Below are 21131 nucleotides of genomic sequence, written 5' to 3'. Positions count from 1 at the left end.
AATGTCTAATCAGGCCAATTTTCAATAGCAAACAATGGGACCGCATTCCCCGTCGAATGCAACTTGTTGCGAGTAAATCGGGTAATGCTAAGTTCCAAAAAGTGTGTCTACAAAATTTGTACACATACACACATACACACACACACATACATACATACACACAAACAGACATCACCTCAATTCGTCGAGCTGAGTCGATTGGTATATAACACTATGGGTCTCCGAGCCTTCTATCAAAAGTTTGGTTTTGGAGTGAAATTATAGCCTTTACGTATACTTAGTATACGAGAAAGGCAAAAAGGTATAATTGCTATAAAAATAATTCTTAACAATCCAATTTGTTCTGACGCCAAATGCCCGGATGAGAAGCTGAAATTTCCTGATCCCAAATCCTAAGCCCCGTCCATCCTTAAACATTGTAAACTAACCTCGAGTCACCACGAGTACGCTGGCTTCTACCCCCCTCTTACTAACCGTATAATAAAATGATATTGATTGTATATATCACAAAGAACAATGGCTCCGTAAAGTGTTATACACGCCTGAGCCTACCAAATAAACGAAATTGGAAAAAAAATCCAATTTGTTATTGAAAATATCTCATTTTTATCATTAAACTGTCATCTTCCAACCTAAGTATATAATATTCTATATAATTTCGGACTATTTTGTTGCAAGGAAACTGAATCCGATGAGTTATTTAGCATACAAAACGATTTGAAGAGTTTATTCAATTATGTTTTTCAAGCGATGTAGCGCGTGGGCTGAATATGCTATAAACTTCCCTTAGATTTTTGTTCCCTCGTTTAAGTAATATTTTCGACTAAATTGTTACATATTTTCATTATCATTTTATATATCTTATATTTTACAGACTATTTTCTAGAAAACACGAGTGAAGAGACAGAAACCCCAAATATTCAACTCGTGCTGCTATTTGACGCTACTCCGGGGAATCGATCCAGCGCTAGAGCCACCGGACGTTTTTCTGCATGTTCTTCTTCGAGGCGATTTAGTAGCCTGGTTGTTATCAGTACCGTCTTCAAAACTGTTACCACTTGAAACTCGCTTTCCATCACTGAAACGAGTATCTTGCGTTGAATGAGTGTGGTGATATATTGAAGGTTTTTCTTTGATTTGAACTTTTTTGTTGTGGTTGCTTTTAGCATTAGAATCGGCATTGCCTGGTAAATTTAGTTTGTACAGACACGTTCCACAAGTACAAGGATGCAACGATCGGTGCTGATCATCATTTTCACTTGACTGTGCATCTTCAAGCATTGAGCATTCTAAATCTGAGCAGCTGATGTCTTGTTCTTTACTCAGGTTCAAATCGATTCTAGGTGCATTCGGACAGTTGGATATGACATTACTTCTGACGAGGCACTCCAGAAGACGATTGATGTTGACGTTTGTTTCTTTTAGCTGTTTTGCAAGAAATCTTCGTACACAGCATGGTGACCTGCACATTGGGTGTTTGCATTGTGGCATCGGACGTTTTGCATGCACGTCATTATTAGCAACTGCATGACTCGAGCAACGTACACCCGCGTGATTGTTGGAATCATGCAAAACCGAATCATGATTCGTGTTATCCATACCAATATGTGTTAAAAAGTCATTCAAGCTGAAAATCCTGATGGATTGCTGCGTAGAGTGCTCCTTTTCCGGAGCATTTGAGGTTCTCGTAGCCTCGTTACCTTGTGTCATGGCGCCCTGAAAGAATAAAAAAGATAACTTAATCAGAACTTCTTCTATCTTGCTTCGTACATACTAACCTGAAATAAAACAGCAAACACCATAACTACTCGCAAAGCCACAAACCAATGATATGCCATTTTACTCTACTGCTTTAGATTTATCAAAATGGACTGTGTGATTACTATCTTATGTCGGTAGCTTAAGTAGTACAATTAATTGGTAAGTTTGATAGATTCATCAACAATCCATTTAAGGTCGAACGTGACTGAACCGAGCTGATGCAGATGGGCCATGATGATTTGAGACAAGGTTAAAACTAGAAGAATTTCGTTTGAAATTTACGAATTGGAACGAACAGTCAAGCGAAGTGAGTAGCAACATGTTGAACAGAAAATCGTTGCAAACACCAAGGCCATTCTGTATTAATCACCTTTGAAAATTGTCTGAAGATCTGCTTGGGCATCACTCCCGTTCACTTTCCGTTTCTTTTAAAACATTTTTGATTTTTTAGGTAGGACAAATTATGCAATTTATACACTTTACCTGCCAATCATCCAGAATTTTTTTTTAATGTTGCTGTAGGAAACATCAACGAAATATTATTCATATTGGAGGACAACTTCCGGATATATAAGCTCATCATCAATTGGATTGTAGTTAAGCTGACGTAACTCTGATTTTGAAAAAGTATAACGTGATTTAAAGAAAAAAAAAACTCTAATAGTAGTTTGTGCAACAAGTTGCAAAAAGATGATTTTTTCAGCACGAGTTGTACGTTTATCCAACGAGGCTTGCCGAGTTGGATAAATACTACGAGTGCTGAAAAAATCGAGTTTTGCAACGAGTTGCACACGCTATTTTTTGCAATGACGAAAAATGGACAATTTGATAAATCTGTTCCAAAATTGTAGTCTAATTTTCTCCACATGATCATTCTTGCCAATAAATTATGTTGCTGCGGAGAAGAACCAGATTCCATGTTACCTTGCCACATTGCAAAGTTCAATGAGCCGTGAAGCGATAGATGTACGTGCCTTTGGAAATTTTAGATGCCATGACCGCCAAACTATTTAATTTATTACGGGGCGCATAGAATACACTATTTGAGCACTTACCCAAGCTAATTTAGCAAAATGTAGTCACGTAACGACTGTTCTGGTGTTGGTTTTTCATTATAGCACCCAAATGAGTGTTATAATGAATATTATGCAACCCATTTGAGTTGCATAATGTTCATTAAAGCATCCATTTCGTTGGTATGGAAAAGTAGGCCGTTTTATCACTCAAAGACGAACTGTAAACCAGATATTATGATCAGGAATTGCAAAAATGAAATTAATTCAAGAAAAATAAGAAATTGTATTGAAAGCTGTTGGCAAAGAAGGCGGAGAAAAAGCAATATGATTTTTTTTAAAATTATAATGGTATTTTAGTTTTCATACAGTGCCAGAACTTTAAAAAAAATAATGGTCAAATAATAACTAAAAAACGCATAACTTTCGAGAGAAAAAAAATTGTTTTTAAAGATCAAAATTATCAATTTTGTTTTGTATTTGTCTTTTGTCTAACAAAAAGAGTTTCAGCCCGTGGCTGAATTGTCGAAATTATCAATTAGTTCTTTAAATCTTTAAATATATAAAAATTAAATTTATTCTATAAATTAATTACTACAAAAGTTACATAAAAAGGAAAAAAATGAGAACATGAAATACATTAATTTATTTTTTAGTGAAAAATTACATACTTATCTTGTAGTGAACGTAGTTCAGACTTTATACATTTTAGAAATACAGGTTTTTATTTCTGTACAAATTTTGTAAAAGTACTGATTTTGTTGATAGACTTCATACATTTGAATCCAGACGATCGATGTAGTCAGTGCGTGTGAATGGCAGTAAATCAATTTCGCTGCCATGATTTTTTCTTAGATACCATTAACCAACCATTAGCTGAAAGTTTTTCTAACTTATTTTTATGCCGGCGAATTCCTGAGGTGAAGTATTTTTTTTTGTGTCTTTATTAAGGAGACTTTCAGCCCGAGGCTGGCTCGTCTCCGCTGAGGTGAAGGATTTTATGTTGTGCAAATGTGCAGTTTTAAGAAAAAAATGTAGATTCGAAGTCTAGTTTCGAAGGCAAGATAGTGTTATGGCGTGGTGGTATCCTGCAGTCTGTTGAGTATATTTTTCACAAATTTACATCAAATTGCTGTAGGGGAAACTGGACACTAGGGTGGCTCAAATTAGTATGGGAAAAACTTTTTTCAATTTTTTGATGGGCCGCCCTCTTATTCGGTTCTATTTGATGCCCTGATGCTCTAGACAAAATTTCAGCCAAATCGGTCAACGTTCTCGCGGTTTTCAGCATAACATTCGGTATTTAATTTTACAAGAACTGGATGAGTATAATGGTTCTTGATGGCAAATTGTGCCGTCCAACTGCAAATCACTGTTTTTGGATGTTTCTGCATACATTTTTCCATATAAACTTCCAACGAGTTTAGCACCGCCCAAACGTTGACCGATTTGGCTGAAATTTTGTCCAGAGCATCAGGGCATCAAATAGAACCGAATAAGCGGCCCATAAAAAAATTTGAAAGTGTTTTTTGAGCCACCTTACTGGACACACATGATCCCCGGGGACACATGATCCCCCCATGTTTTCTCGAAAACTAATCACATTTTTATTGATATGTGCAAACGGATCCGTTAGATAGATTATTGAATCTGAGTTACATTTGATATTAGTTACTTTATGTATATGGGTTTTAGAGAGGTTTTATTATTTAAGCATTCTCAATCCTTTTTTGATTCAAAGGAGAAAAGTTTAATAACTTTGAATATGTCCAACCAAAACGTGTCAAATTTTTACTGGACAAAGTTTTATTATTGTAGAAATGAATAAATGCATTCAATTAAGTCTTGCTTATTTTCCATTGAATACAAAAACCAAAGAAGATAAATACTCAACATGGACACACTTCCCCCACAGTTTGGACACACTTGATCCCGATATTGCATATATTCAGGCGTATGTTGTATACCATCGCATATTATTGTATTGTATGTAACTAATTGATCTGTTAAAATTCTTTTCTAGTTAAAATGTAAAAATAAATTTAATTTCTCCTTAATTTTGTCAATCATGCGATCACTGGGCTTAAAACCAGTATTGTTCGATCTAGTATTCAATTCTTTCCGTTTCAACTAGGAGAAGTTTGTTTACAATCACCATTTATTTATAATTTTTAAGAATTTTAAGAATTTTTAATAATAGGCTCATTCAACAACTTTTGGTCAGTCGTTTAAGAGAAATCGCATTTGTGTAATATGTAATAACACGCACTACAAAAAATGATGATGTTTAAAGCATGCGTGACAGTGCCATATTGATGTATGATGTATGTTGTGATATTGGTAGTAGTCTGGCGATCTCGATGTACCTCGTGCGGGGTTCCTTTGACTCCGGGGGCTACTTTGGATTTTTGGTTTTCTAAAAAAAGCTAAAAGAAAAAAATACCAAATTTTAAACAAAAAGTGGCTATCCAACTATCAACTGTTGCGAGGTGAACCGGCCCAGGGCTGAAAACCTCAAACCAAAATATAATAATAATAATAAATAACTATCAACAAGACACCCGAATGGTGATAATTGCAATTTAAGAGTTAACGTTGTAATTCTTGTTTCAAAATGTCCAAAGTAGCCTCCGATTTGTCAGAAGACGCCCCGCACAACGGTATCACAAACTTTTTTTGTTGGCCCCAAAACAGGGATATTTACCATTGGGCATAGCATTTGCAGTGTGGTCAATTTTCAGAGATTTAATAGAATAGGGTCGGTGTACCAATTGTCGCCATACATAAGAACAACTATTTTTTTAAAAATAAGTAAAAGGCATGTGGGTGGACTTTATTTATCGAGCGAAAGGTTTCACTTCCTGCTCCTTGGAACAGCTGTGAAAACTACAATAAAATTGTTATTATCCTCAAAAATGATTAATCCATAATAGGAACGCATGCACCAGTTGTGGCACTATTCTTAATTTTGGTTCCTTATTTGGCAAATCCCATTGTTTTCTTATGGGATTGGCCAAATTGGGACCACTAGTGCGACAACTGGTGCAAAGGACGTCAAAAATTAAGCAAAATCAATTTTTACAATTATGCTTTGCTTGTTTTGGAGGAGATCAAAGGTGTTATCGTATCATATGAATATGCTTTATCGATATGAACTTGGTTTGCGGTGCTTTGATTGGCCATTTGACATATAAAGCACTAGTGCAACAACTGGCCTGCTATTACAACAGACTATGAAGAATTGTTAGGATTTGAGAATAGACCAATTTGACCTTTCATTAGACTTGGAAGAACCTAAACATGTTCAGCTCATAAAGGGATCAATTTCACCCTATATGGAGATCAAGTCTCCCGCAAGTTTTGAAAATACCAATTTTCTATCTTTTGGCAAAATCGATTTTTCGGTAACTTTCATGAACAAATACTTGCATCCAATGACGATTTTGAAAAACTAATTAAATTCTATATCAAGTCCATCAAAAAGCGTGCAAATCTGTGCATGCTTCATCGAGAAATATCCTAAACAAAAAGTAGGGATCAAGTGTGTCCAGTTTCCCCTATTACCTAGTGTAGTGGCCCCAAGTTGTTTTTTTTCGCTGCCTGGCCGACAGTACTAGCGGTTATCAAATTGACATAGGGGAGGACGGGTTAAGATCGCCACCCGGGCAAGAAGATCACCTCTCAATTTTACCGCTATTGTGCCTTTTTCTCTCTAAATAACCCCGCACACAATTAAACTATAGATATGTGTAGTCCTTGGCAGTTGGGAGACCGCGTGTAGATATTTTGTGATTTCGTTCCGATGTGTTCGGCCTTGAACAGAGAAAGGGATTTTGGATTGAAGCAACAATTTGCGTGAGGACCAGTCTTTCTATTTTCTATTTTCCCATTTCTCTGTTTTCCAGTCTGTTGGTCTTTTGATCTTTCAGTCTCTCAGTCCTTTATACTTTCAGTCTTTCGATCTCTCAGTCGTTTAGTCTTTCGGTATTTCTATTTTCTGCAGTCCTTAAATCCTTCAGACTCTCAGTCTCTAAGTCTTTCAATATTTCATATTTTCAATAGTTCGGTTTTTCAATACGCATACAGTAAAGGCTATATGATCGCTCCAAAAACAAACTTTGTATAGAAGGCCCGGAGACCCATAGTGTTATATACCAATCGACTCAGTTCGACGAATTGAGGTGATGTTTGTGTGTGTGTGCGCACAAAACGATGCAAAAAATCTCACTCATTTTCCAGGCACTTATCCTCAACCGAATCCGAAGCAGAATCCTTTCCCATTGTTTCCTATTGAAAATTGGCCAGGTCAGACTATGGGATCGGAAGTTATGGCCGAAACACCATTTTTGCCTTTTGTCAAAAAAGTATACGAAAAGGCTATATGTTCGCTCCAAAACCAACATTTTACAGAATGCCTGGAGACCCATAGTGTTATATACCAATCGACTCAGCTCGACGAACTGAGATGATGTCTCTGTGTGTGTGTATGTGTTTGTGGGCGCACCAAAAATGCGAAAAGTTTAGCTCATTTTTTTGGTACTTATCCTCAACCGATTTACTTGCAACAAGTTAGATTTGCAGCGGGATCCTGTCGTATTGTTTTCTATTGAAAATTTGGAAGATCGGACTATGGGCACAAAAATTAAGGCCAAAATACTTTATGTTATAAAAAAGTCTAGCTCATTTTCAATGCACTTACCCTCAATCGATTTACTCACAACAAATTGCATTGGACGCGGAATCCTGTTCTATTATTTTCTATTGGAAATAGTCCAATTACCTTAGAAATTATGGCCAAAATACTTTTTGCCTTTCTTGTGCTACAAAGTTGAACCGAAAAGCTATAATTTCTCTCCGAAAACGAACTACCGGATGCTTCCACACTGATACACTTCCCTCCCTTTTCATACTGGAGTTTGGCAGGAGGACGGTCATGAGATTTATATCATAACAAATATTGCCCTCCGCTCGCTTGATGGGAATGACATTTTCGTTTTCTTCTTCTGTAGTCAGAGCTCCAGTTTAACAAACATCCAAAAGTGATATCCTTAAAATATATAACTGGGTAAAATAAAACAGGGGTATGTACGTCAAAAAATGGAAAAGGAAAAAAATGTCGAAATTATTATTAGCATATTGTAGATCAAGTTGAAAACCGAACCTAGATCTCGCGTTTTCAACTGGATCTACAATATCTTTGCTTGAAATAATCCGATTTTCATAGAACGGACAAAGAAGTTTTTCTTTTTTACTCCTAGCTACTAGCTCATCTATTTTCAAGCAAACACATTTTACGAAGGTTTCCACCGCTACCGCTAGGTGGATTAATCTGGTTTTATTTTTTATTTTTTTAAATCTTTCAGTCTTTCAGATTTTCAGTCTTCCAGTCTCTCACTCTTTTGATCTTCCAGTCTCTCAGTCGTTCAGTTCTTCAGCCTTTCTGTCTTTTAGTCTTTCAATCTTTATGTTTTTCAGTATTCCAATCTATCAGTTTTCAGTCCTTCAACCGTTCAGTCAGTCTTACAGTTTTTCAGTCTTTCCTTTTTTTGTTTTCGAAAACTCTTTCAGTGTTCCTGTCTTTCATTCAGTCTTTCATTTTTTCATTCTTTCAGCAATATTTCAAGTTTTTTTTCTAGTTTTTCCTAGTCTTCAAGTTTTTCAGTTTTTTTTTCTTTCTTGTGTTCTTTGAAAATGCAATCTTCGTATCTTTCAGTTTTTAAGTCTTGCAGTCCTTAAAATCTTTCAGTATTTCAATCCTTCAGTCTATCAATCTGTCAGAGTTTCAGTCTTTCAGTCCTCCAATCCTTCAGCATTCCAGTTCTTTTAATATTTCAGCTTTCCAGTCTATCAGTCTTCCAGTCTTTCAGCCTCACAGTGTTTCAATCTTTCAGGCTTTCAGTCTTTCTATTTTTTAGTCTTTCATTTCTTTCATTTAGTCATTCAATAAACAATTAAATAACAACAAGTGTAACAGTTTATCTTTGCTACACATTCAGCAGTTGAAAAACTTTTTGTTGCTGTAGTTTTTTGTAGTAGGATATACTGAAGTTGCATTCGACAGGGTAATTACCGGTTGATGTTGTTATGAAAATAAATCATTGATCTTCAGAAATTAGTGTCCTGACCTCTTAACTAATAACGAGAGTCAGTATCACCGCTGAGTGGATAAATATGCATTGAGCATTTCGCACAAATTCGTAGGTTCAAGCCAAGACTTTTGTGTGATAGTAGCATCACTTGCATCCGTTACCACAGATAATGATTTGGGTGGGACTAATCACTATCTCTTGGATAGAAGCAATGCACTCTTCAATAGTCGAGATCTATCCTGGCCAAATCCTTGCGAATGCTGAGGAAGAGGAAGGATGGTTAGTTGGACACCTACTTAAAAAAGATGCAGAGAACTCTACGACCTCTCATATATGGCACGGGAGGTTTTTGGGATTGTGTGGGAGGTTATAACAGTAGGAATCGTTTTGGTAGCACGTGAAACACAGAAAGAACTAAGATAGAAATACAAAGTAGGAAAGGGACGAGCCTGGAATCGAACCCACGACCTCCTGCTTATAAGGCAGAAGCGGTAGTCACTAGATCACCGAGCTCGTCTACTGAGTGGATAAATAAGGGTTTTTGTACTTAAAATCGGCTGTTTTTGTTGTCATAACTGTAGTACCTGAAAAACTAGCCCATCAACTCATTGCATTGACGACATCATACATTAGAAATGTGTCGTCATTTAATACGTGACTTATTATTGAAACTAACTAAACATCAATCCAAGGGTTTGAGAACGATGACCCTTATGGCACGTATTTTCGGTTAGTGAACTTTGTTGGAACAACAACAAAGATTGATAATAGTTAGTCAATTTCTATAAAGCAACCATCGAGGATGAACCACAAGTTCAATTGAGCAACAAAATACATCCATCATAACCTTACAGAAAAGTTAAGTTTATATTAGAACTATGCGGGTGGTTGCCACAGTGCTGTTCAGTATTTCCGTGCTAGTGTTGGGAAGTGAAGCCGCAGCTCCGCATAAAAATGAGTGTGACTGTAAACGAAAAATTATGAAAGCTTCCACATTGCCACTACCGGACTTTGAAAGTGTGAAGCACCACAGCAAATTGCATCCCATGAAGGATATTTGCTCTAAAGTAGATGTGGCTAACGTTCGTCCTAGCAGTGATCCACTCGACGAAGCTCCAAAGTTTGCACCGTCGACATCGTGCGAGTGTGGCTTTGAAAGTCATAAACCTGCGCCAATGTAAGTCATAAAAGTCCTATTGTTGCAGTTACGTGGCCAAAAATTCACACCACATGTAACACCTCATTGATAGTAATCGGAAAGCTAATGTCAATCAGAACCCTTATTTGATCTCAATTTGAGGTTTAATAGTATAAATTCAGTAGAAAACCGAATTATAGCCGCTATTGAAATTGGATTTTTCTCACAATCCATACGTTAAACCTAATTTCGGAAGTGGTGCGCTGTATAGCAAATCACCAAATGAAAACAGCGCACTACTTCCGAAGTTAGGTTTAACGTATGGATTGTGAGAAAAATCCAACTTCGTTAGCGGCTATAATTCGGATTTGCACTGAATTGATAATAATAGCCATAATATAGCCATAGCCAGACACATCTTGTAAATTTTTTTGTTCGGATGAGTATGACACAGCCTTCAGACTTTTGATTAATCTTTGGGGTGAGATGAAAACAAATATCTAGCAATTAACGTGTATGACGACTCCTTAAGAGCCCCACACAATTGATATGATATATATTGAATGTATTGTCTTCTTCTCTAGAGCCAACATAGAAACAAATAGAATTATACTTATGATTTACGATTAAAATTCTCTGCAAATAACCGGACCTCACATCACTTCTTACTAGATATCCGACATATTCTTACATTCTACATTTCTCGAAAAAGTTTAATTCCAAAACAGAGATAAAGTGACGCACAGGAACTGTTTTGTTTAATCTGAAACGACCTCCTGCGTATGAGATATGGAAAAATGTCTCCGGTGAATGTTTGCTGTCTCAATTTATACAATGTCAGTTGTGGTAATTTATTTCCAGGAAATATCCAGCTGATGTAATAAGTCAATACCTGGCTGCCGTCGCAGCCCGTAAAAAGACAATCTCCGAAAGCGATTTGTACTACCATGGATTACCCATGAAACTACTTGACGATCCCAAGAAAAAGTTAAATGTACCAGAAGAACTACTATATAAAATGAATCTTCAGCCAATTGAATTGAAACCAACGAAAAATAAATATGACCCCACGGCAGATTTATCCGAAGATGTTCACCATCCTTGTCAACCGGATAAGCAAATCTATGCGGACATCTGCTACGGGAAAGTTGAAGCATCGGACCCAGCCCTCGAAGAAATGAAACAGGAGGAGATGCCTTGCCAAATATGTACGGATCATCACATAGAAGAGGAAACTACAGAGCCCCCAGCGGAAACCGAAGAGGAGTGCGATTCCGAGGAAGTTCCAGATGATTGCGACGAAGATGAAGAAGACGAAGATGACATCGATAACGAATCGATTGAACCGTTCGCCGAAGTCGATGAACCATGTGATGAAGACGAATATCGGAAACGATCAATACGGCCAAGTACATTTGATAGGCGAAAATCGTCGAATCTGAGGATTTAATATACGTTAGTATAACTATTAGTGGTAATGTGTTTGAATTCAACCCCTGATGACAAGGAGTTCCTTTGAAAAATAACAAAAAATTCTATAATTTAACTACTCTTCTCATGTTCAGAACTAAAAACTTCAAGGGGCATCCCTATGATAGGCGAAAATCGAACTGTAGACGTAGAAAACGAAGCTGCTACAAGATTTGTGGAAATCTACCCCAACGAGTTCACTTGATTGGAAATATTCAATTGTTGTAATTGGGTTTTGAAAAAGAAAACAGTGCGCTGTGCCTACTTCATAATAGTTAAGTATTTTTCCATAATTCTTAGTTCAGGTGCGTATTGTAAGAAATGCTTGCAAAACTTCAAAGTCTCATACAATTTTTGTATAAGAATCTTGCATTTTCGCATATGCCCAGTTCTTATACAGGTTTTGGTAGGTTTTTATACAGAATTGTTAGAAAATCTTACAATCATTGATTTTGTGTACCTATGCAGTCCTTAACTATCTAAATGAAACACTAACGTTCAATCACATGACTCAGCGTTGACTGCACGATTCCGAGTTGTTTTCCGTGGCTCCGATGAGCTCCACTCCACTATTTCGAATGGCAGTACCCTGAATGTCATTACCCCGAAGGCCACTACCCTACCCTGAAATCCATTATCCCAAAAACATTTCGAAACAGATACCGATGAATCGCAAAATGAAAGTATTTGCAAAGAATAAAAAAATATACTACTTAGAGAAACGAAATAAATATTCTTTTTAACTAACATTCTTGATGTTCGTGTAATTAATTAATTATAATCAAACTTTTTTTTTCGTTTTTAGGCTGGGATGCAAAATATGTCCTTAATCTAATCGCTAGAAATCTAGATATTGATCCTCAAGCATGACCATTAGACTGGCCCAGGAAACAAAAAGTTGTCTAATTCCACGGGGCACCCCCCAGGATTGTGTCTTTGGGTAAGAAAATCAATCTCTGAAAATTTCAGCTCAATCGCTTGTTGCATAAGCTGGCGCATTTGATTTGAAGTTTGTATGGGGATTTCAACCAAAATGTATAGGAAAATACACCTCCGTCACTCATTCGATCTGGAAATTGGTTCTGATTGTTCGATTGACCTCAGAATTGCAAAAACGGCAGTTGGTATGCTAAAGAACAATTTCACAGAACATTGTATGATGATTAAATGAACTTTTATATAGGTTTCGGCTGATGCGATTCGATCAAAAAACCCAGAAATACACAAATCAGCTCCTAATAAATCAGCCGAAAATTATATAAAAGTTCATTTAATCATCATGCAATGTTCTGTGAAATTGTTCTGTAGCATACCAACTGCCGTTTTTGCAATACTGAGGTCAATCGAGCAATCAGAACCAATTTCCAGATCGAATGAGTGACGGAGGTGTATTTTCCTATACATTTTGGTTGAAATCCCCATACAAACTTCAAATCAAATGCGCCAGCTTATGCAACAAGCGATTGAGCTGAAATTTTCAGAGATTGATTTTCTCACCCAAAGACACAATTCCGGGGGGTGCCCCGTGGAATTCGACAACTTTTTTTTCTCCCCATAGTAATCTGGGCCAGTCTAATGACCATTTTGTATGTAAAACCAGCGGGGGTGTTATAATTATTTCTATGGGTGTAAGACAGAGATGATGCCTTCTTTAAATGTAAACGTCTGCCCGGTATAAGGCAAACAGAGTAGCCTTCTTTGTATGAACGCGTATGCCGGTATAAGGCGAACAGCGGAGACGATGACCTCTTTAAATCAACGCGTTTTTCCTGGTATAAGGCAAAAAGAAGAAATAATGCCTTCTTTAAATTAACACCTCTTATCGGTATAAAGCAAACAGAGAAGATAATGCCTTCTTCAAATCAACGCGTCGGTATAAGACAGAAAGAAGAAAATTGTTTAATAATGTTTTGTATAAATAAACGCATTTGCCCGGGAAACATAATAGATAAAGCTATGTCCATTTAGAATCCGGAATCATTTGAACCGATGCCTGCGAAAGTGGTACATGTAACATTGAGTGAATTTTACATGAGACGCATTTTTTCAAAAAACTTCGAAAATAAAATTCAAATTTGTAATTTTCTGCTACTCAACTGCACCAACGTGTTATGGCTGATGTACCTAAGGGTAGTAATGAGAAATTTGCGAAGTTTCTTGACAAATTTCAAGCTTGTTGAAACAAAATGCACATGTACCACTATTAATGGGAACAAAATGCAACAGAAACCAAAAATCGTTGCCAGTAAAAGTGGTACATGTATATTTATAAAATTATTTTAAACGGCAGTAAATCATCATGAAATTCAAAATAGGGTTAAAATCTGTGGCGAAAACATCCATGTTGTCAAATTTTCTTATCAATAAGCTGATTTTAGTGGGTACACCCAACCGGCGGTTGATAGATTTTCTAACAATTCTGTATAAGAATCTACCAAAACCTGTATAAGAACTGGGCATATGCGGATTTGATAGATTCTTATACAAATATTGTATAAGAATCTAACAATATTGTAAGCTTTTCTTATATTTTTTGTATAAGAATCTAACAATTTCGCATATGCCCAATTCTTATACAGGTGTTGGTAGATTCTTATACAGAATTGTTAGAAAATCTAACAACCGCCGGTTGGTTGTAGAACTATACATGTACCACTTTTCCTGGCAATGAATATATACCAGAAAATAAAAAGTGCATATCTCCAGATTTAGTTGTCAAAAATCACTTTTTCGTTATTTCCTTACTAGATCTTTGCTAACAGAAGCCATTGGTGCAAAAAACTCAAAATCGACAAAAATGGTTTATGTACATATCACTTTCGCTGGCACCGGTTCATTTGAGAGGCCCTCCTTAGCCGTGCGGTAAGACGCGCGGCTACAAAGCAAGACCATGCTGAGGGTGGCTGGGTTCGATTCCCGGTGCCGGTTTTCGACTTCCCTGGGCATAAAAGTATCATCGTGCTAGCTTCATGATATACGAATGCAAAAATGGTAACCTGACTTAGAAACCTCGCAGTTTAATAACTGTGGAAGTACTTAATGAACACTAAGCTGCGAGGCGGCTCTGTCCCAGTGTGGGATATAATGCCAATAATAAGAAAGAAAGAAGGTTCATTTAGTGTATTGCAGCGGCACGGAAAGTGACCGCTGCAAGAATTCTTTTACAGCGGTTTGTCTACCTAGGCGCCCACTTGCTGTGGTATAAATTTCACGATGTTTCGTGCAGCGAGTCAAAAATTATTCCAGATTTAAGCCGAAAGGAGAGAAAAAAATCTGCACACCCACGTTGATAATCCTGCTAATCGACGATGGAACCTACGTCAAAATGGATTTCGGACAGCTTCCTAGCCAAAAATTCTACATGGCCACGGCACGAGGATTAGTTCCTGCGAAGTTTAAGTTTGCTTTTTGGACAAATTTGAAAAAAAAAAAAATCAGATGATTTTGGCAAGGGATATGCAGCTGTGGAGCAAAGACCTAAGTGTTTGTGACGAATAAGACGATTGACTCGAAACTGTACAAGGAGGAATGTCTCAAAAACCGCGGTCTACCTTCCATAAAGCCCATAAAAGTCCCGTGAAGTTTTAGCCAGATTCGGCGAGTTTCCACTATAGCCGGGAAGTCATCCAGTGGTACCACGATAATAACGAAGATTTCATCGATAAAAACATAATTCCACGCAACTTCCCACAGCTCCGGCCCATCGAGACATGTTGGGCAGTAATGAAGCGGAAGCTTACCAAAAGTGGAAAAAACAGTTCGGGACGCGACTCAGATGACCAAAATGTGGAACAAATGTGCCAAGGAAGTTGACTCCGGAGATGTGCAACTTTTGATGATAGGAATAAAGAAGAAGGTGCGAATTTTCACTGGAAACAAGAAGAAATGATTTGTATCTATATTTTTTCCTTAATGTACAGTAAATTACATTTGTTTTGATGTATTAACCTTATTTGTACGTCAATCCGTTACCGATATACAGATGATTTTATAATTCCGGATTCCAAATGGACATAGCTTTAATCATTGGCGTAACTACCTCCGATGCCTAGGGGGGGCTATAGGCCCTTTATATTTTTTCTCGAAATTGACCCTCTTTCAAAAATTCTCGAACATTTTAACACCTCATCAAATTATCAGCGGTAATGTGACAAATGCAGTCCAACCACCTAAGGCAATTGCCGATCAATCACACTCATTAATATTATTCTCTTTTCTCAAGCAAGTGCACGTGTGCACGTGTGAGCAACAACTCACAGTCTATGTTTAATTGCGCTCGACTAGCGTCAGGCAGTGGATATATTTGCATACTTCATAAATATTCTATCTATCTCAAATGAAAAAACCCAGATTAATCCACCTAACGTTGGTGGTGCCTTTTTCGAATTTAGTTAAGACACCAACCTCATATGGGGTTTATATGGTCCGATGTACCATTTTCTTCATAACTTTTCAACGCAATGACCAATCGTTATCAAATTCAATAGTGATCAACAAGGCTTTGTCCCCTGTCGAATAAAACTTATTGGGAGCAAGGATTAGTATACGAAAAGTTGTCTAATGTTTTTTATAGCTGTTGTGCACACACATACACACATACATACACACGGACAGACAGACATGTGCTCAGTTTGTAGAGCTGAGTCGATTTATATATAACACTATGGGTCTCAGAGGCTGCTATCAAAAGTTCGTTTTTGTAGTGAAATTATAGCCTTTCGGTACAACTTCGTTGTACGAGAAAGGCAAAAAATAGTGCAACTTTCCATGGATTCCGCCGAAAATCTTCCAAGAATTCTGATGAAAATCCTTTAGTGATCCTGACTGGAATGTTCCAGGGACTCCGATGGGAATCTCTAGATATTTCGACAGGAATCCTTCAAGAATACCAATGGGAGCCTCCAGGGATCATGAAGGGAATCCACCAGGAATTTCAACGGGAATATTTCAGGAATTTGAAGTGGAATATTCCAGGGATTTCGTCGAAAACCCTCCAGGAATTTCAATATGATGGTTCCAGGTATTTCATGAGCAATGTTCCAGGGATGAAGACGCATATCGTCGAAGGATTCCGAAGCAATCCGTCGAAGGACTTCGAAGCAAATCGTCGAATGACTCCGAATTAATCCTTCAGTTATTTCGAAAAGAATCCTTCAGCGATCCCGAAGGAAATCCCCCAAGGATGTTGAAGTAAACCTTTGAGGGATTCCGATGCAAATCATCAAAGGATTTCGAAGCAAATCGTCGAATGGTTCAAAAAAAATTGTTAAGGGACTCTGAACGAAATCTATGAGAAATTCTGAAGCAATCCGTCGATGTATTCCGAAACGAAACGTCGAATGATTCTGAAGCAATTCTTCGCGGGATTCCGAAGCTAATCGTCAGCCGTCAGTCAGTCATTCCATTTTTAAAAATCCAATGAGAAATAGCATATTGCCTTGAAACTTCAAAAGGGGACATACTAATGGCATTCTTTCATTCGAGATGTAATATTAATAAAACATTCATACTCTTCACGTACAGAAAAAATAGTAAATATAGTTGTAAACTTTCAACAAGAAATAACTCTCGAAAATCATTCGAAAGCAATAAAGGTGAGGAGTGTTTTTCATTCGATTTGAGTCGTTTTTCTGTGTGCTATCGAGTATCCGTAATGCCAAAACATCTCGCTTTTTTGTAAGTCCTCGAACGATAATTCGTTTTCGAGATCGAATCGAAAGTCGTAATGCCAAACATGCTTGATTCGATAGAATTTCCGTTCGAATCGGGATGCGCAATGCCACCCCTGATGCCGCCACTATATACGCGCAGCATCTCGAGGCAGCGTTGCCGGATGAGGGTGAGCTCGATGGGGCCCCTCTTGAGGTCTGCTGGAATATAGTTAAAGCTAATATAGTTAAAGATTCTGGAGGAGAAGACGCAGCGCGGGCGGTCGCGTTGCAGCAAAGGACCCGACAGAATGTGGAACGATATAGACGGAAGTGGAGATTGCAGACCCGCCTTTTTCAGGAAAAGAAACACCATCTAGAACAAGCGGAGTGCGAGGAGATGAAACAGCTGTGCCGTTCTCAAAAAACACGCAAATTCTTCGGGGCTCGGAAAAACCTGGGTGATGCGAATAGAATCGATTTGGTTGTCAAACTGAAGCCAAACTTTTCTATTGTGCCGGAGCCAAACATTGAAGATTGTGGTTATGTTCGATTCAGATCCTATATTGAGAAGTATTGTTATTATTTGAGAAAAAATAAAAATAAACTTAGTTTGAGTTTTGTATTCTTTGTAACAAACATTTTCACATTATATTTCGAGTGGAAAATTAGCAGGAATGCAATTAAAAAGCACTCGTTACGATATTTCACGAGATTGAACAGCTGATTGGGCCAGAAATGTATGCAAACCATCGTAAAGTCATGTAGAGTCTTGCGCATTTGTGCGACCTCATGCAGCATGGAAAGAGAAATTCGAAGAGCGGGAAATGTTTGACAGGCAAGTAACTGCAAAATAATTTTGCTTATGGGATAGATTTCAAAATATCCCTCTACTTGCTTGAGAGTAGAAAAGCGGCTCTATCCGCACCACCCAGGGAAAAACTGGTAACTTGTCTGCACAAACTGATAGTCAGAATCTGGGAAACTAAACAGCTACCGGAGTTTACAATTATATGGAAATGCTAATATCATCTTCCAAACTTAGACGTACATCACAGATAGAAAAGGTTGTTGAAATTTACACGAAAGTAATGCACATAAAGGGAACGATAAACGGGGATACTTTCGGGGTGGTCTATGAATTCGTTTACCTTGGATCCTTGCTAACGACTGATAATAATGTTAGTCGTGAAATTTGTGGGCCTACTACGAGCTCCAGAAGAAACTGCGGTCAAAAAAGATTCACTACCGCATAAAATGTGTCATGTACAAAACGCTCATAAGACCCGTAGTCAAGGATGTTATCGATCATTTTGTAATTCGCGTTCGAACATTTAGCAGTTTTTCAATAACGCATTCCAGAAGCTGAATGTCAAAATGTGTTGTATAGTAGATTTCAAGTGCGAAGGTTTTTCTACAACTCTGCCTAATGTTTCGTTGTTAGACTCAACTAATAACGGAGTTATAGCGCTTGTTGCAGTAACTTAAACTAAGTTATTGGAATGTTGTGAACATTTAGTCTTAATTACTGGAACTACAGCTATAACTCCGTTACTAAAGGAATTCAGACAACGAATCATTAGGAAGAGTTGTAGAAAAACCTTCGCACTACAAGTCCACCATACTACACATTTTGAAATTCAGCTTTTGGAATTTTTCCGGACATTTATTTAAAAGGCTCATTTGTTTAATTAAAAACTCCCGGAGCCACAAATCTTTTGAAATATTATTATAATCTAATATTCTATTCAAAATCAAAAATTAAATTTACGCCGACTTTTCTTCCTAGGGAGGGAACTAGAACTGTCACCGGAAGACGCAAACTGGGCTCTTCGTTGGTTCTCCTGTGGCTTCCTCATCGCTTGAAGGTCGGCATCTGTCTCATCTTCGTAGTTTTTCGAGTCAGTCAAGTAACCGGCTGGCTGAAGGTATCCGTTTTGCTTCATCTTTCACTTCACTCGCTTTATCTTCCGATTGGCATTCGTTCTCAAGATCTTCTCTTCCGATCAGGTCCAAGTGTTCCGTAGCTGCTTTATCCATTGATTCCACAAAGTTTTCTTCCACCGGATCTACAATGATTTCCTCTGCGCATTCTGAGTCTTCATCAGGTACAATGAATCGCCTGCTTTGAGCGTGCTTACAGCGGCACGCTTGGAGTTAACATTCTGAAATCAGTATGGCGAAAGGCATCTAAGGCTCGATTTCTCAAAATTAAGCACTTTAATCGAAAAAATATTTGGTATGCGTAGTAGCGGACACCATCCCTCATAACCGGTACCAAATAGTTTTTCATGAAAAGTTCCTAATTTTGAGAAAACCAGCGTTAGATGTCTTTCGCCATACAAATTTCTGGCAGTTAACTCTTGCTGGCTATTTTGTGCATATACTATAGCGCCTGGATGTGGCTGCGGCGAGTAGAAAATCAGCCACTGCCAATAATTCATTCCAGATACAATCCCAGCATACGAACTCGGTTGGGATTGGTCTTTAGGCTTGTTTTTCCTACGATTTCCAGAGGGTCGTTGTGGGCAAGAAATCTTCCGATGACCCACAGCCCGACAAAGAAAACACACATCCTGAAGACCGTCGTAATATATTCTTCCTTTACGGCCACCGAAACTAAGCGATGGCGGTATTTCCTCTTTCAGGTCAATGTATACACCACGCACACCATTGTACATATGTCCTAAGCCAGATTCCATGCGGGGCAGCAGGGACTTTGTCCAAGGGCTTGACGACCCCTCCCCATGGCCACTGCGAGTTAGACCGGGACCATCGTTCCTAACCCCTAATCCCAAGGCGTCAAGCGACCCGTGCCGAGGGGATGCATGGCCAGGGGGGTGAAATAATAAGCTAGGCCTTTAACGGAGCCTGTGGGGTACCTGGGCACCCTCCACAGTAATTGTCCCTTACCGCGTCATGCTGGGCTCTGGCGTGGTGGACCTCTTTTCCCGAGCAACTCGTGGGACCAAAATGGAAAACCAAGTCAATTCTTCAATTAGTGGTAGTAGTGTAGGCGACAACCCCTTCGCAAGAGGTGGGTTATTCAGGTCTCCGCCTAGGAGGCCAGAGGCAATAGTCGGCAGCTCAGTGCGCAGCGCCAGCGTGGGTCACTCAACCTTCCTCTCGGCTATAAAAACGCCGGTAGGGGTTATTGACGGCCCATGGCTTGTGGAGACGATGAACCGCAAACGCGATGGGCTTTCGGCCTTCGAGGTGGCGACGGAACAGCTGGACGCCATCATCGACTTTGCGTCATCGAAGCATAATATCAGCAAGGACCTCAAGAGGAGCTTGCAGAAACTTCGAAAGTCGATGCTGGACGCCAAGCTGGAGAGGGCGGTCGGGACGGCCAAGTGTAAACTCGTGAAATCGGTGGAGTCGAGGTCTACCCAGACTGAGGCCCAAGGATTCGCGGACTCGGGCAAGGTCGAATCGACCGAAGGCGTGCCAGCGAAGACGGTGGTGCCAAAGTCTACCCAGACTGAGGCTCAAGTATTTGCGGGTACGTCGGGGGTGACTGCTCCAACGGAGCAGACACAAAAACGGGAGACAGTCTCCAGGGATGAGCTCCTGGGGCCGCTCCAAAACGCGGAGGGTTACTACCCCGAACAAGGGTAGTGGGGCTGGGAAGCTGAACCCCGGTCAGGTACCTCCAAAACCAGGAGAGGAAGGACCTGGAAGGGTTCGTCCACTCAGGAAAGACGGTGATAAGGGGTTACGGCAGGCTGAAAGTTCTCAGCCGCACCAGACCAGGGAAATAGAGGGGGATGACGCCTCCTGAACCCTGGTCAAGAACAAGAGGAAACCGAAGACGTCAAGGGCCGAAAAGAAGGCCCAGGCGAATGAGGGTAGCAAGAAGTCTAGGGTAGGCGCCAATCGCTCCAGAGGCGATGCCCTAGTCATCACGGCGGACGAGGCTAAGTACTCGGATGTTTTGAAGGCGATGAGGAGTGACGTCAAGCTCGGTGAACTCGGCGCCGACGTACGTCGAATAAGACGTACCCGGATG

The 21131-nt window shown here is 39.0% G+C and overlaps 2 protein-coding genes across 2 annotated transcripts; one reads left to right on the top strand and one right to left on the bottom strand.

Moving 5' to 3' along the window:
- Positions 1 to 750: 750 nt before the first annotated feature.
- On the bottom strand, positions 751 to 2035 carry LOC134227058 (uncharacterized). The gene is made up of 2 exons (XM_062708268.1): positions 1779 to 2035; positions 751 to 1716 (listed from the first exon to the last, which is right to left on the bottom strand). Exons 1-2 carry the CDS (start codon positions 1836 to 1838, stop codon positions 934 to 936), a joined length of 843 nt encoding a protein of 280 aa, XP_062564252.1. The 5' UTR covers positions 1839 to 2035; the 3' UTR covers positions 751 to 933.
- Positions 2036 to 9579: 7544 nt separating this feature from the next.
- LOC134221989 (glutamic acid-rich protein-like) lies at positions 9580 to 11451 on the top strand. Its single transcript, XM_062701146.1, has 2 exons — positions 9580 to 10040; positions 10863 to 11451. The coding sequence occupies exons 1-2, from the start codon at positions 9742 to 9744 to the stop codon at positions 11449 to 11451; spliced, it is 888 nt and encodes a 295-aa protein (XP_062557130.1). The 5' UTR covers positions 9580 to 9741.
- Positions 11452 to 21131: the final 9680 nt, after the last annotated feature.

Source organism: Armigeres subalbatus, chromosome 3 (assembly GCF_024139115.2).
Source record: "Armigeres subalbatus isolate Guangzhou_Male chromosome 3, GZ_Asu_2, whole genome shotgun sequence".
Classification (NCBI taxonomy): Eukaryota; Metazoa; Arthropoda; class Insecta; order Diptera; family Culicidae; genus Armigeres; species Armigeres subalbatus.
The sequence above is the reverse complement of the archived record's forward strand: the minus strand, read 5'-3'. Positions and strand labels throughout refer to the sequence as shown.

Bases quoted from the DNA above. Each gene is read 5' to 3' on its own strand.
- LOC134227058 (XM_062708268.1), bottom strand. From the start codon at position 1,838: ATGGCATATCATTGGTTTGTGGCTTTGCGAGTAGTTATGGTGTTTGCT. The intron at 1,717-1,778 runs GTTAGTATGTAC...TTATTCTTTCAG, and splicing joins TGTTTGCTGTTTTATTTCAG to GGCGCCATGACACAAGGTAA.
- LOC134221989 (XM_062701146.1), top strand. From the start codon at position 9,742: ATGCGGGTGGTTGCCACAGTGCTGTTCAGTATTTCCGTGCTAGTGTTG. The intron at 10,041-10,862 runs GTAAGTCATAAA...ATTTATTTCCAG, and splicing joins AGTCATAAACCTGCGCCAAT to GAAATATCCAGCTGATGTAA.